Source organism: Polypterus senegalus, chromosome 7 (genome assembly GCF_016835505.1).
Source record: "Polypterus senegalus isolate Bchr_013 chromosome 7, ASM1683550v1, whole genome shotgun sequence".
NCBI classification, from domain to species: Eukaryota; Metazoa; Chordata; class Cladistia; order Polypteriformes; family Polypteridae; genus Polypterus; species Polypterus senegalus.
In genome coordinates, this window is record NC_053160.1 from 192,708,341 (window position 1) to 192,722,082 (window position 13,742).

Below are 13,742 nucleotides of genomic sequence, written 5' to 3' on the forward strand. Positions count from 1 at the left end.
GCTGGACACGCGTGCTGCTGTTACTCTGTTTTGTGCCAACATGGCTTTATTACAATGCCTGAAAATGTCACAGCCGACTGACTGCAGGTGACAGGAGTCACTTGTGTCGGGATGGTCCCGTCTGGACTAACGAAGGAGGGCTCATCCTTTCAACTGTGCTTGCTACTGCTATCCTCAGATGACATTGACGTGACCTAAGGCCTGTTGACCACTAGAGGGTGTGCTTTCCAGTGCTAACAATAATAATATTAATATTAATAATATAATTACAGGACCAACACGCACGGCTCTCTTCACCAAGTCAGCTTGCTGGCCAGAGTGCTGGTGTCCACTGGGTTACATCCTGGCGCTGCCGTAGCCCCTCAGAGTCATGCTTGGTATGGGCTTTAAGTTGAAAGAATAAAGGCAGGAAGGCCAGGAGATGAGTGAAGCAAAGAGACTGCAGAAGACGCCAAGTAGGGAGTTGGGTGAGAGGTCAGCACACGAGGAAGGAAGGAGGCAAGGAACCAAAAAAAGAGGACTTCGCTGCGCACAGCTTTGTGTTTTTAGAAGACGTCCATGCGGACAGTCGTGTGGTGACGTCACATGGCCAGCAATAAGCCGCAGTAGCAGAGGTTAGCATGTGATCCAAAATGGCCGTGCGATGGTGTTTTATCTTGGTAGAGTAATATATTTTGCTCTACTTTCCCCTATTGTATTATTAATATGTAGCCTTTGTCACAATGTCTAATCTCACAGACTTACCACTGTCTATAAGGTATTATTGTATGTAACGTATCCCCACCTTCCCCTCTATATCTATAACCTCAGGCAGTTAGACGTAGTAAAAAGACAAGCAGGAGTTCAGTTACACATAAAATAAGGTATCTATACTAATAAAAGGCAAAACCCTCACTCACTCACTCACTCACTGACTCATCACTAATTCTCCAACTTCCCGTGTGGGTGGAAGGCTGAAATTTGGCAGGTTCATTCCTTACAGCTTCCTTACAAAAGTTGGGCAGGTTTTATATCGAAATTCTACGCGTAATGGTCATAACTGGAAGCAGTTTTTCTCCATTTACTGTAATGGAGATGAGCTTCAACGCCGTGGGGGCGGAGTTTCGTGTGACATCATCACGCCTCCCACGTAATCACGCAGCACATAGAAAACCAGGAAGACCTCAAAAAGCGCTGAAGAAAACGCATTATATAATTGAGAAGGCAGCGAAACAATAAGAAGCGGCAGTGACATATACAACCATATTCATGAGTTCTGCTACTTGAAACAAAGCACGATGTAAACCCTACACTTTAAATTAAGTTCATAGACAGGCTGCGCTGGCGTTTGTAATTTAGTGCCTGCCCATATAAGGCCGTCCGTCAGCGGCAATCCAATAGCAAACTGCCACGGGTAAATATTCACGGGTGAAGGACTGTGCTTATGCAGAGGAAGATGAGATGGTCAGGGTGGTGTTTGACACAAACTCAGCGAAACTGCGAGAGAAGGTTTTAAGTGCCAGGACTAAGGTAACATTAAATACAGCCATGGACATAGCACGAGATGGCACCAGCACAGCTGAGAACCTTCGTTGCATGTACACCGAGCGGCTCACGTGAACTGACGCAGTGCACAGATAAAAGGCAACAGTTCCAAAGAGCACTGAACAAAAACCGAATTACACAATTGAAAAGGCAGCAAAAAATATGAAGCGTCTGATACATACAAGCATATTCATAAATCCAACTACTGCGGAAACAAAGCACACGTTGGAAAAAGTCAATGTCCCGCTAAAGGAAGACAGTGTAAAAAAAAAAACGTGCATGCAGTGTGTCAGGTCTCAGATAAAGAAGAAGACGAGCTGTTTATTGATGCAGTAAGAAACGAATCGATGAATGAAACCTGTCATCTTTACAACGATTGACAAACACGGAATGTAACTTGAACACAACACATCCTACAAATACGAACCTGATTGAAAGAAATAATGAGAATCAAATCCTTGATGACAGCAACACTCAGTAACACTCACAAAACAAATACTGTATATTGACAGTCATGTTACGTTATTTTTAAAATGTTCCCTTTTCTTTTTCTACCTTTTTTAACACACTACTTCTCCGCTGCGAAGCGCGGGTATTTTGCTAGTTACTGATAATATTCATAAATAATAACAAAATGCAAAGTACATTTGAATATTGGCAACCTGATCAAATGGTGACGTGTAACTCAGGTGGCACACAGACTTGTAGTTACTTCAAATGTCTCTAGTTAAGGCATCGTTGGTGCTCAGCTTTCAGCCGCATGTCTGTTCAATATGGCTGCTGGGCTGTGCTCTTCATTGTGTTGTCTTCATCAGTTCATGGTGTGATGGTCTTCATCAGTTGTTAGCAAGAGAAGGATACTTCTACATCATCACAGGTTAGCAAGAGAGATATGTGAGGTTACGCACGTACATTTACAGATGTTCTGTCCAACCCCTACAGCCAATAGGACATCCTGGTACTTGCAGGCGTCTGAGACAAGCCAATTCCAAACAGCCATACCTCAGACCAATGGGGGAACAGAACATCTTAACACCTGCCAAAGAGACCATATGTTAAGTACACCTTAGCCTACTTGTGGGTGTTGAAAGACTTTAGCAGAGAAACACTCGTCAAACTGGTTTAAGGCACATCCCCCAAATCCTGTCGTAAACAGGGGGGCAAACACGAATGCGTCTCACCAGAGTAACACTAAGTTACAAATAAAGACGTACAAAACATTTATCAGGTTATATGTAAGATCTCACATCACAACAGATGGCATCCTAGCAATAAGTCCTAACACATTGACAGGGCACGGAGAGCTGCTGAGGTGACGTTGATGACGGACAAGCGAGTGCAATGACACGAGAGAGAGAGAGAGCACGTCTTCTAGCTCACAGTGCCAAGCGTATCTTACTGCCATCTAAGACTTGCTGGCTGTGCCTGGCATTCGCGAATGCTGACTGTTAGCAAATGGAAGGAAGTGAAGGCCTGCATATGTGGCAACCCCCAGAGGGACCAAGCATTTCTGACGTGGGGGTCCATCTCCAGTTGTCTGTCGAGCACCAGTAACTGCACCCCACTGTCTGTGCACAGTGATGGGGTCTTAGCACTGGTGCTCCATGTGCCCAAGAGTGTCTTTCTTAGTTTTCAAGAGGCCCAGCCGGTTGTGTGGTGATGGTGCTGGGGTCTCTCCAGACGGCACTGGGTTCAAGGCAGGAAGCGACACTGGAGAGGATGATGGGAGGATGACAGCCATGTACACAGTTCAATGTATGGATGCTGAGCCGCTTGGCCCTGCGGAGCTCAAAGCACTGAGCCCCCCGACCCCATCATAAATGCCCAGAGGGCTCAATCCTTCTCTCGCCCTCAGAGGTGAACTTTGGGTGATCCGCTGAGGTTTTACTCACATCTGCATTTCAGTGGCATGACGTGTCCAGCCATATTGTGACTTGTGGTAACGCAGTGTGTGTCGTTTTTAGAAGAAGCCATCGCCGCCGCTGCTAGTAGAGTAGTAGGTCTCCCTCGTTTGCTGGGCCATTTACTGTCCCCTGTCAGCACCCCCACTTCAGGGCACCCTGACATGACCGCCTTTTCTGCCAAAGTGTTTTAGCTGAACCCCAACCCCTGCCATTCCTGCCCACAGTCTCCCTTAGACTTGTTGTGATGATGCCCAAGGGAGCCACACTGTGCCCACCTGAGTCGTGCATTGGATGGATGTGAAGGTAAGCCGAGGGGGTAAATCGGCCACAGGTGAATGGACTTCCTTGGCGCATGTTAGCCTACAGAATCTCAACCCAAACGCTGGGCAGTGAAAGTGGCAGCAGGGCCCTTGGGATCTTTGTGTGCCACGTTAGCCACGGGCAGACTCCGGGTATATGGAGTGTTGGTCTTTATTTTCTTTGACCTGTCCACACCGACACACACACGTGTGCACACACACAGACATCCTGTGGAGCCCCCCAGTCAAGTTAGTGGGGCTGACTGGGACCATGAGTAGCTATCTGGGCCTTCATCGGCGGCCAACATCAGGGTTATGGCCGCCGTACGTGGCCTCAGCCTCTGGCCTCCTCTGACTGATGTGGTTGGCCCTTTTAGCTTCCACCTCGGATGTCTCATCCCCCAGTCAGCCTCTGGCATTCCCACCAGCTGGTGTGGTGACACTGGAATGAAGTGGACCTTGGCGTCGTCCGCTGTTTGTAGATCTGACCTTTTAAACACAATAAGATGCAAGTCCCGTGGGAAGCAGCCCGGACACAGACAGGTCGACATGATGGTTAGTCCATAAGTGCATCAACCCCAATCACCCCTCAAGTCCAGGCCTTCTCACTGTGCCTTTCTCTCTCGTCCGACTCCAGCCATCCAATGAAGAGAGGCGGCCCCTTTTTATAATCACCTGGATGGGCTCCAGGTGTTTCCCGGCAATCTTCCACCGACGCGCCCCAGTGTGGCGGAAGTGCCGGCTGCGTCCCCGGAACCGCTCCGGGTGTCCCTGGTCTTCTTTACCCCCCTACCAGCACTTCGGGGTGTGGCGGAAGTGCTGAGGTCCGGGGTCTCCAAGGCACTGGGGCACCCATAGCAACCAGGGTGGTCGCCCCCACGTGGTCTGAGGTGGGCGTACGTCCCGGCCGGGTCGTCGCCACAGTCCATAGCGCTGGGGTCTGATTGGCGGCATGCAGGCCTCATCCTTATAAAAGGCGCCCTGAGTTGTGACTTGACCTCCAGCGGTGGCACTCGACGGCGAGTCACAGGTGAGCCGCTCACACGCCGGGCCTCGCTTCCTCCTCCGTACGACTTGTCTGGCATCGTGGCATTGACGTGACCATCTTGATTTCATGACTGAGTGACTGCTCTCTGCTGGCGCTCTTCTTGTTCCAGACGGTGACCGCTGACTCGGCGGATGACAAGCCATCTCCATCGCAAAGCAATTTGGCCAAGGCGTCACTGAGTGAAAACCCGTTGGAGGTGAGTGCTGGCACGGGGTCTCGGCATGTTTCTCACTTGCGCCGCTTGTCCATCCTAAACCTGTCGAATTTCTTTTGTCGCTGTAGGGTTCGCTGCGTCCCAGTAGGCTTTTCCTAGGCCTCTCCCCAGCTAACCCCTTTGCTCCTACTCCTTTTAAGGTTTGTGGGGTTGTGGGATTGTGTCTGTTGGAGTGCTCGTTCATTCGTGATTGTGGGCCGGAGAAGGTGCTGCACGGCCGCCATCGCTATCACGCAGTGTTTTTTCAGTTGCCCACACGTCTTGTATTTTATTTTTTCTTTGCTGATGGGTTTGGTGTCCATTTGAATTATTTTTGCTAACTTGCAGTTTGATTTAAGTTTGAAGTTCACATTTGTGACAACAAGGGGCTCGGTGAAGGACAAGGCCTGACAGCCGACTGAACAGATGGCACCCGCCTGACTGGGGGGCAGTGTGTCACTTGTGTGTGTCCCCAGGTCGGGACATGAATTGGGGTCGCTCATTTGCATTTGGGCTGGGTGTCGGGCTGGTCTAGCCGTCTTCATTGCTGACTGGCGGTCTCCTGCTGGAGCCACTTGGGTTGGTTGTGCCAGTGCAGATGACACTTGACCACTTGTGTGTGGCCCCCGCGCAGCGCCTTTGCCCCAGGGGTATTTACTTTGTCACATGTCACGTCCTCATCTGACTTTGGTCTGTTTGGGAACTGAAACAACACTGCGAGTCACACCCGCTGCCGGGTTTTAATTTGGGAGTCTGTTTGCCCAAATGAGTGACACTGTTGCTCACGTGCTGCCTTTCCATTCCAGGTGACAAGTCGCCGGGATGCTGAAATGGGAAGAGCATCGCCTGGCGCCATGGCACGGCTGCCAGTTGAGACCACAGCTGGTGCTGGATGGGCAGACGCCGAGGCCACCGACGGAGCCGGGTCGCCGGAGGAAGAGCAGGATGAATTTGGGTACAGCTGGAGTAAGTGGGACACTAGAGCACGGAAGTGGCGTCCAAGATTTGCCCCCATTGTGAATGTTGTAAAGCTCTCTGTCTGTCCTTTTCAGGGAAGATCATTCACCGCTACGGAAGTCTGCCTGGAGAGCTGCACATGATAGAGCTGGAGAAGGGCAGGGCGGGCCTCGGGCTGAGCCTGGCAGGCAACAAGGACCGGTCGAGGATGAGCGTCTTTGTCGTGGGCATCGATCCAAACGGGGCCGCGGGCAAGGATGGCAGAATCTTGGTTGGCGATGAGCTGCTGGAGGTATGGCGGCACTGAGCCAATCAGATCGCAGGTTATGTTGGGAAGGGGCGTTGCCATTAAACTCGCTGGCTCTTTGCAGATCAACGGTCAGATCCTCTATGGCAGGAGCCACCAGAATGCCTCGTCCATCATTAAAGGTGCACCTTCAAAGGTCACGATGATCTTCATCAGGTGAGCACCCTGCCGCATTCTCCACATCACTTTTTAGAGACTGTGCCAAGTAAGTCAAAGGTCTCCACCCCGTCGTTGGCTTGAGCCCCGTCCGCTTGGGGGCGCCGCTCCCGTTGCGATTCATGTCTGCCGTCTGTCGTCATCTCGCCCCGTTTGCTTTTTTTTTTTTCTTTTTCCCAGGAATACTGAAGCACTCAACCAGATGGCAGTCGGGCCCATGAAGGAGCTCACCAGCGAGGCCACTGGATCCCAGCCTGAAGTAAGCCTCAGTTTCGATGGGATTGCAATTGATTGTCAGTCTAATGTGCAACGTCTTGGGCGGTTTGAACTGCCGACTTTGATTTGGTGCGTTAAGGCGGTGCGCGTTCGCTCATTGAAGATGGTGGTATTGGGCAGGAGGGGCCGAGCTGAACAAGAAAACTCAAAGCTGTGCCCACTTGCCCAGTCCCTGCCGGCACACGACATGAAGCCCTGGGACCGGGACCCTCGGCAGTGCGGGGCTGCTCGCTTTCCTGTGGTGCAGTTTTGGTCCCTGGCATGTTGAGATTTTGTCTGTTTTATACAATGAATATGAAAGGGAGGGCACCCGAGTGGGCACAAGGCTTCATTTTTTTAATCGGGGACTTTCTTTGTTGAAGGAACAAAGTTGTCCAGCATCCCCGTCACTCTTGTGGGACACTCGCTGCCCCCATGCTGGGTTACAGCACCTTCAGCAGCAGTCATCGCAGCCGAGCCCTCCTGGCACATCTCCCTCCCGCTCCTCTCCTGGCACATCTCCCTCCTGCCCCTCTCCTGGCACATCTCCCTCCTGCCCCTCTCCTGGCACATCTTCCTCCCGCTCCTCTTTGTAGAAATGCAGTTTGTGAGCATCGGCTGCTCAGCTCAGCTTCTCCTCTTTGACCGGACCACTCAAAACGTCTGTGCCGTTCGGTTGTAGACTTGCCTTTGTGTTTTGGCTCATCATCCACTTGCATCAGCCAATGGCGCTCCAGCTTTTGGTCAAGGACGTTCTTCTTGAGAATATTTTGCCAAAGTGTACAATTCCCGTTCCCTGCAGTAATGGCAAGTCTTGGGAAGCATGGCAAGTCTTGGGAAGCATCACCGCCATCACCAGCATGTTTTCTTGTTGGTCTCATGTTGTTCTTGTCAAACACCAGACATGTCTGTCCATCCATCCATCCCTCCATTATCCAACCCGCTATATCCTAACAGCAGGGTCAGGGGGGTCTGCTGGAGCCAATCCCAGCCAACACAGGGCACAAGGCAGGAAACAAACCCCGGGCAGGGTGCCAGCCCACCGCAGACATGTCTGTCCATACCTCCTTATTCCAAAAGGCTCGGGTCATGTTGGTCATCTTGGTGTTGCTTGGCACTGACGTTACTCTTGGATGGCAGAGGCTGGCACCTTGCTGTTCTTTCTTTCTGAGCAGATATTCCCAGTGTTCTCCAGGTGGACATAATGGCTGCCACGGTGGTGTGCTGGAGTCATGGGGCCCTACCAATGTCTCCCTTTTCTCAGTGCCTAATTTCAACAAACGGGACACTGAGCTGAAATAACTAATAAGTTTGATCGACGCCAAGTGTCCTCCTTGTGGTGATGACTTCACTCTTATGGTGGGGCTTGGTTTCAGCGGGGGGCTATCTGTGTTCAGTCAGCTGAGTCTCAGCTATTTGAGTGAGCAAGGGGGCCGTTACCTTTTCACACGAGCAATACAGATGCTGGCGTTTTATTTTCTCTCAGGTTCCTTTATCTAACATTAGGTTTTGTGTGAGGCGGCACGGTGGCGAAGTGGGTACCGCTGCTGCCCCGCAGTTAGGAGGCCCATCTAGGTTTGCTTCCCAGGTTCTCCCTGCGTGGAGTCCAAAGACGTGCAGGTTAGGTGCATTGGCGATCCGAAATTGTCCCTAGTGTGTGTGCCCTGTGGTGGGCTGGCACCCTGCCCAGGGTTTGTTTCCTGCCTTGTGCCACGTGTTGGCTGGGATTGGCTCCAGCAGACCCCTGTGACTCTGTAGTTAGGATACAGCGGGTTAGATAATGGATGGATGTTTTGTCTGAAGATCTCAAGTGCCATGATGGAGGATATCGAGAGAGGGGCTGAAATGTGTTCACAGCACTGCGCCAAATGAAGAATCAGCGCGCCATTTATTTCCTATATAGTGCCTTTGCCATGCTGAACATATTCTGATCAGCCAGTGTTCTGAGCCACTCGCCTGCAGTGTCACTGGATGGGGGACGTGCTCCTGGTGTCACACACCGCCTTATGACTCTCGTACGCATGCCTGGGCGTCTCCGTTGCTTTGGGCCGTGGGCACAGATTCGCTGACACTTGTGTTCGACATTGGCGTCGGCCCTGGTTCTAACGCCAACATGTCTTGTCTTTATTTCTGTAGGGCTGCATTTCCATGGTGCCACCTTTGGTGTTCGATCTTGACCGATTCAAAGGGGTTCAGCACGTCGTTCTTCCCAAGGTAAGCAAAGTCCCCCTCGTGCTGAACACCTCGCCATCTTCTTTTGAGAGACACCAGCAGAAACAAAGTCTTCTTAACAGGCAGGAGCTCAAGTATTACGAGGAACACACGGAACGTTGGTGCAGGGGGCGAAGAGAAGAGCAAAGTCCGCAACGCTGTTATGCTTTGGCTGAGGCGGGCAACGCCAGCCAAGTGCTTGGCATAGAATGGGTTTGGTGAGGTAGCTGTGCCCCTACGTTTTTATTGGGTGGAGTTTGATGACATGAAATGTCAGGTGGTTTGTCATATGACCATCAAAGGGCCTCTACAACATGGCGGTGGCCTCACAACGGTCACAAAACGATGTCATCTGATCATCGCTAATGTAGATAAATGAGAGAAACTTCACTCACAAAACCCGAATCGAGATTCGTCACTTACCAATACTCCGTGACGGAGCTGCCTTAGAGCCAGTAACAAATATTGTATGCCGTTCAAGAGGTCGGGTGGCAGAGCCAATCCAGAATTTAGAGTTGTATGGGGAGAAACTGGGCAAAGGTGCAGAGTCTGGAATGGAGCAGCGCGTCCGAAGCGCAGGAGAGCCCATCTATAGCAGTTCCTGTGTGTGGACAATTGCCAGACCTGGGTGATAAGCGGCCTGTGATGCCCACCCTGTGCCCCACACCTGCTCTCCAGCTAAACTGACTTCATGTCACTAGCAGGGTCCATGCAGGGAAAAGTCAACGGCAAGTGGGTTTTGAGGATTTCCTTTGACGTCTGGTCAGTGATGAACCCCACCCTGTCTGTGTTCCCAAAACTCAGACAAGGCCAAGACACCTAAATGGATTTCTGACCAGATGCTCAGCACTTCCAGTGCCTGTCCCTCGCTCCGTTTGGCCACAGCGGCGGAGCGTTATAAGCACCAAGCCGAGGTCGTGCCACACTATGGCAGACATCCTCACGCTCATCTGCTTCTTCTTTTTTTCATTCAGGATGACGGAGGCCTGGGCATCGCCATCAGTGAGGAGGACACAAAGGCAGGCGTGCTGATCAAGAGCTTAACAGAACGTGGTGCGGCCGCCAAAGTAAGCGAGGTCCGGCTTAAGGGCATCAGCTGGCCAGTGGGGCATCGGGTTCTCACCTGTCTGTGTCTTCCTTTCCAGACTAGCAGAATCAAAGTGGGAGACAGAATTTTGGCAGTGGATGATGAAGTTGTCCTGGGCGAGCCTGTGGAGAAGGTGGGCACCATAGGGACTCCTGCAGTAGTCTGTGGTGGTGCGGACTCTCTGGACTTGTACTCAATTGTCTCTTTGTCTTCTCAGGTTATCACCATGTTGAAAAAAGCCAAGAGCTCCGTGAAGCTCACACTCAGTTCGGATGAGGAAGGCCCCCCAACCCCTCCAGTGGCTCTGCCCATTGGCAGCAGCGAAGACTGCGATGTGCTGCATGCTGGCCTGGACTCCCCAGATGTGGACTGCCATGGCAGTAAGGGGCTGACCTCTCTTTTGACCTTGGCCAACTTCTCTTATGACCTTAAATGGGGGGCTTTAAGAGCTATGGTGCAGTTGGGTTACATTAACATGGCGCCATGGTTGCTGTTCTTGCTGAGCTCCAATGGCCATTTGATAATGTCCCCTTAATTGTCACTTTCAGACAAAGCAGAGCGTATCTTTACTTTAAAATTACAATGTGGGTAGTGACATCATATCCTGGAGCTGTGATAGCCAATGTGGTGTGCTGGCTTGGAGACAAGCTAATTAAAAAGGTGGGCTCTGTTAGTGGACACCCTCTGGACCCCCTGAAAGTAGATGTGGAGCAGAGATGGAATCAAAACTGAGTGCCATTATGAGCAATGCTGCACATGCTCTGTGTCACCAGCGTTGAGGACTTTGAGCCAAGCAATGCTCCTGTGGCTCCTCCATGCCTACGGCAATGCGCCTTTATATAGCGCCTTACTGGGTCTCCTCTCTCAGGGGGGTCCCCGATCAGGGATGAGCCATTAAAACATCATGAAGTAAGAAGAGCCCACCCAACACCTGCCCCAAGTGACCCATACTTCATAATAAGTGGTCACTCTGTGCCACTCACACACAGGAAGGACTGACGGTATGAAGACCTGCCGTTAATACTTACACCACATAAGTTCAAAGTTTCCAGAGCTGGAGGGGCAGCGCAGTAAAGAGGGCAAGCACAAAGGTCAAGAGAAGGTGGGCTTGAGGGGCACCTGGGTGCCACCACAGAAGAGGACAGGCAAGAGAAAGGGCCACGTGACTGGCCGAAAGGAGGGCATTCTGGGTCAAAGTGGGGGCTGAGGATGGGCATGGGAAAGCCCCTGGCAAATGAAATGGCCAGGTGACATCTTAGAGGACAAAGAGTGAAGGAGAGTGAGAAGAGGTGGGGCACAGAAGAAAAAAAGAAGGAAAGAATAGAAAATCCGCATGGCAGGTTACCTTGGGTTATGAGAGATGGTGGCAGGGGGGCCTTCGCATTTGTCAACTTGACAGTGCGCGTCTGTGACATCAGTGGGCTTAAAGTGGAGGGGACAGGCCACTGATCTGTAGTCTGCTCTGCTGAATGCCAGTGTATCCCCCACTCAGATGATGATGTGTGCCAGTGGCTCCGCATGTGCAAGTTGGGCTGATCAGTAAACCAAATGAACGCCATGCTGAGCAGTGGCACCAGGAGCTATTTCAGCTCGGCGTCCTTTCTGCACAGGGCAATAACTAAAATTAAGCGCAGAACTGAGCGCGGGCCTTTGTTGTCTCCACAGCTCTGGGCAGGTTGTGCACGCCGGCAACACTGGCATCAGACCCTGCCACCTGTCCTATCATCCCGGGATGTGAAACGACAATCGACATCTCTAAAGGGCGCACCGGTCTGGGACTGAGCATCGTTGGCGGAGCAGATACGCTGCTGGTAGGTATGCGTGGCGCTCGGAGGGTGCCCGTTTGTGGGCGCTAAGTTTTAAAGTTAATTGAGGAGCCTCTTGGTAAGGTGAGCTCACTCCCTGCCCCATAAGAGCCCACCAGGTGGCACTGCCGGACCCTGTTATTGATGAATTGGAGTGCTGTGTAATGGCCGCCCCTGAGATCACCTGACACCTGGGCCGGCTGCTGTTTGGTTTGCTCTGACCGCATGACTGACCAATGAGCGGGCACTTGTGTACTTGTCATCTTTTTATCACGACTGTAAATGAAAGCCAAAGATGGCCAACAAGGCGCTTAAACTTTACCACGGTGGTACTTTGACTGACCGTGGACTTTGGGCACCAGCTGCAGTTGGCTGGTTGCTCTTTAAGTCTGTGCGTCTTGAACTGAGCGGGCAGGTTTTGCCCAAGCGTTCTGGTGTCAGACCCTTTGGGGCACCAGTGGGCAGAGCAGACCTGCTTGTCTGTGGCCATCTCAACTATGGTGTGCCAGCTCGCACTTCCTTCAGGAGGTGCCTTGTTAAGAGAGACTGGCATGCTGAGCTGCCTGCGCTTTGTAGGACGTCTGTTCTCATGTTCTGACAAGGAGGGGCTACAGGGGGCACTCCTGCCACCTTTTTCCAGGTTCACAAGTGAAATAATGAGTATTGCATGTAATAACTGTGTCCCACTGAACTGTTTCCTAGGGTGCCATCATTATTCATGAAGTTTATGAAGAAGGAGCGGCCTCTAAAGATGGCAGGCTGTGGGCCGGGGACCAGATCTTAGAGGTAAGAGGAGAGACTGGGTGGCACTGGGTGACGCAGAGTTTTAGTTTCCGGTGCCCAGCGGGTTGGCGCTTCTTTACGTTTCCCTCAGCCTAGCATTTTAGTAAAGCGCTGTTGGCCTTACTTCAGCCTAATTCACATTGGATGGCATGGCACACATGACTTCCACGGTCATCCTGTCCTTATTTCTGATTGGTCAGCTCGTATTGTCACTAGTGACGTGGACTGGCTTCTGCTTCTTGTCCACCCCACTCTTGGCTCTGTGACTGAGAACGTGTTTTTTGGCACCCTGACCCCAGTCTTGACCCCGTGTTACGTTTTATCAGTAACTGTGAAGGGTGAAGTGGAGAGCTGACTTCAGCTTAGTGCCATCTGTTGTTCCTGCCTGCAGCACTCAGAGCCAGCTGGCATCGTGTCCTGTAACATCCTGCACGCCCAGCTAGTCGCCCGTCAGACGCATAGGAAACCCAAAGACGAAGGCAAACTGAGAAGTGACTGTGCGTGCGTAACCAGCGTGAGCCTCCATGAGCCATCGGCCCTCCTAGTAGATTAGACGTGCCAACTTCACTTCAGCTCCTGCTTGTGGAGAGCCCAGCGCTAAGCGCAGCACTGCAACACCGTGACATGTGGAGTACAGTTAAACGTCCATCCATCCATTCTCCAACCCGCTATATCCTAACTACACGGTCACGGGGGTCTGCTGGGGTCAATCCCAGCAACACAGGGCGCAAGGCAGGAAATAAACCCCGGGCAGGGTGCCAGCCCACCGCAGTACAGTTAAACACAAATAAAATAGTTTAGGCAACGAAGTTGTGGTTACCGTGAATGGCGCCGTTAACATCGTCATTAAGCCCGGACCTCTTGACAAAAGGGGACAAGGACCGGTGGGGGTCTACAGTCAGCCATAAAGGACGCAGTCAGACACGGCCACAACTGACATCCTGCCCCTAAGTCTGTGCTGGGCCATCTAACATGGTGGCAGAATCCCGACGTCCTTTAATTCCAAGCCTCCCAGCTTCTCTTCGACGTCAGGAGAACAGCTCAGACGTAGAGCGGTGGCACAACATGGCGCAGAAGGACATCAAGAAGAGGAAGAGAATAGTGGGGGTCATTAGTGGGTCACGATTACAAATGACTACCAAAGAACGCTGACGCGATTGTGCCGAGGGTCATCTCCACTCTCGAATCTGGGCAGAAGTTCGGAAGTGTGCCC

At 51.7% G+C, this 13,742-nt stretch overlaps 1 protein-coding gene across 1 annotated transcript in view; it reads left to right on the plus strand.

Annotated features, from left to right (window-relative positions):
* The window catches only part of LOC120532100 (multiple PDZ domain protein-like), a 44,165-nt gene that overhangs the window by 21,620 nt on the left and 8,803 nt on the right, over positions 1–13,742 (plus strand). Inside the window, exons 14-27 of the mRNA XM_039758002.1 lie at positions 4,105–4,205; positions 4,732–4,820; positions 4,864–4,971; positions 5,058–5,129; positions 5,775–5,934; positions 6,021–6,217; positions 6,297–6,388; positions 6,569–6,647; positions 8,780–8,857; positions 9,829–9,921; positions 10,000–10,074; positions 10,159–10,321; positions 11,607–11,752; positions 12,449–12,532. Of these exons, the coding sequence (XP_039613936.1) occupies positions 4,105–4,205; positions 4,732–4,820; positions 4,864–4,971; positions 5,058–5,129; positions 5,775–5,934; positions 6,021–6,217; positions 6,297–6,388; positions 6,569–6,647; positions 8,780–8,857; positions 9,829–9,921; positions 10,000–10,074; positions 10,159–10,321; positions 11,607–11,752; positions 12,449–12,532 (1,537 nt within the window). The remainder of the gene's footprint in view (positions 1–4,104; positions 4,206–4,731; positions 4,821–4,863; positions 4,972–5,057; positions 5,130–5,774; positions 5,935–6,020; positions 6,218–6,296; positions 6,389–6,568; positions 6,648–8,779; positions 8,858–9,828; positions 9,922–9,999; positions 10,075–10,158; positions 10,322–11,606; positions 11,753–12,448; positions 12,533–13,742) is intronic.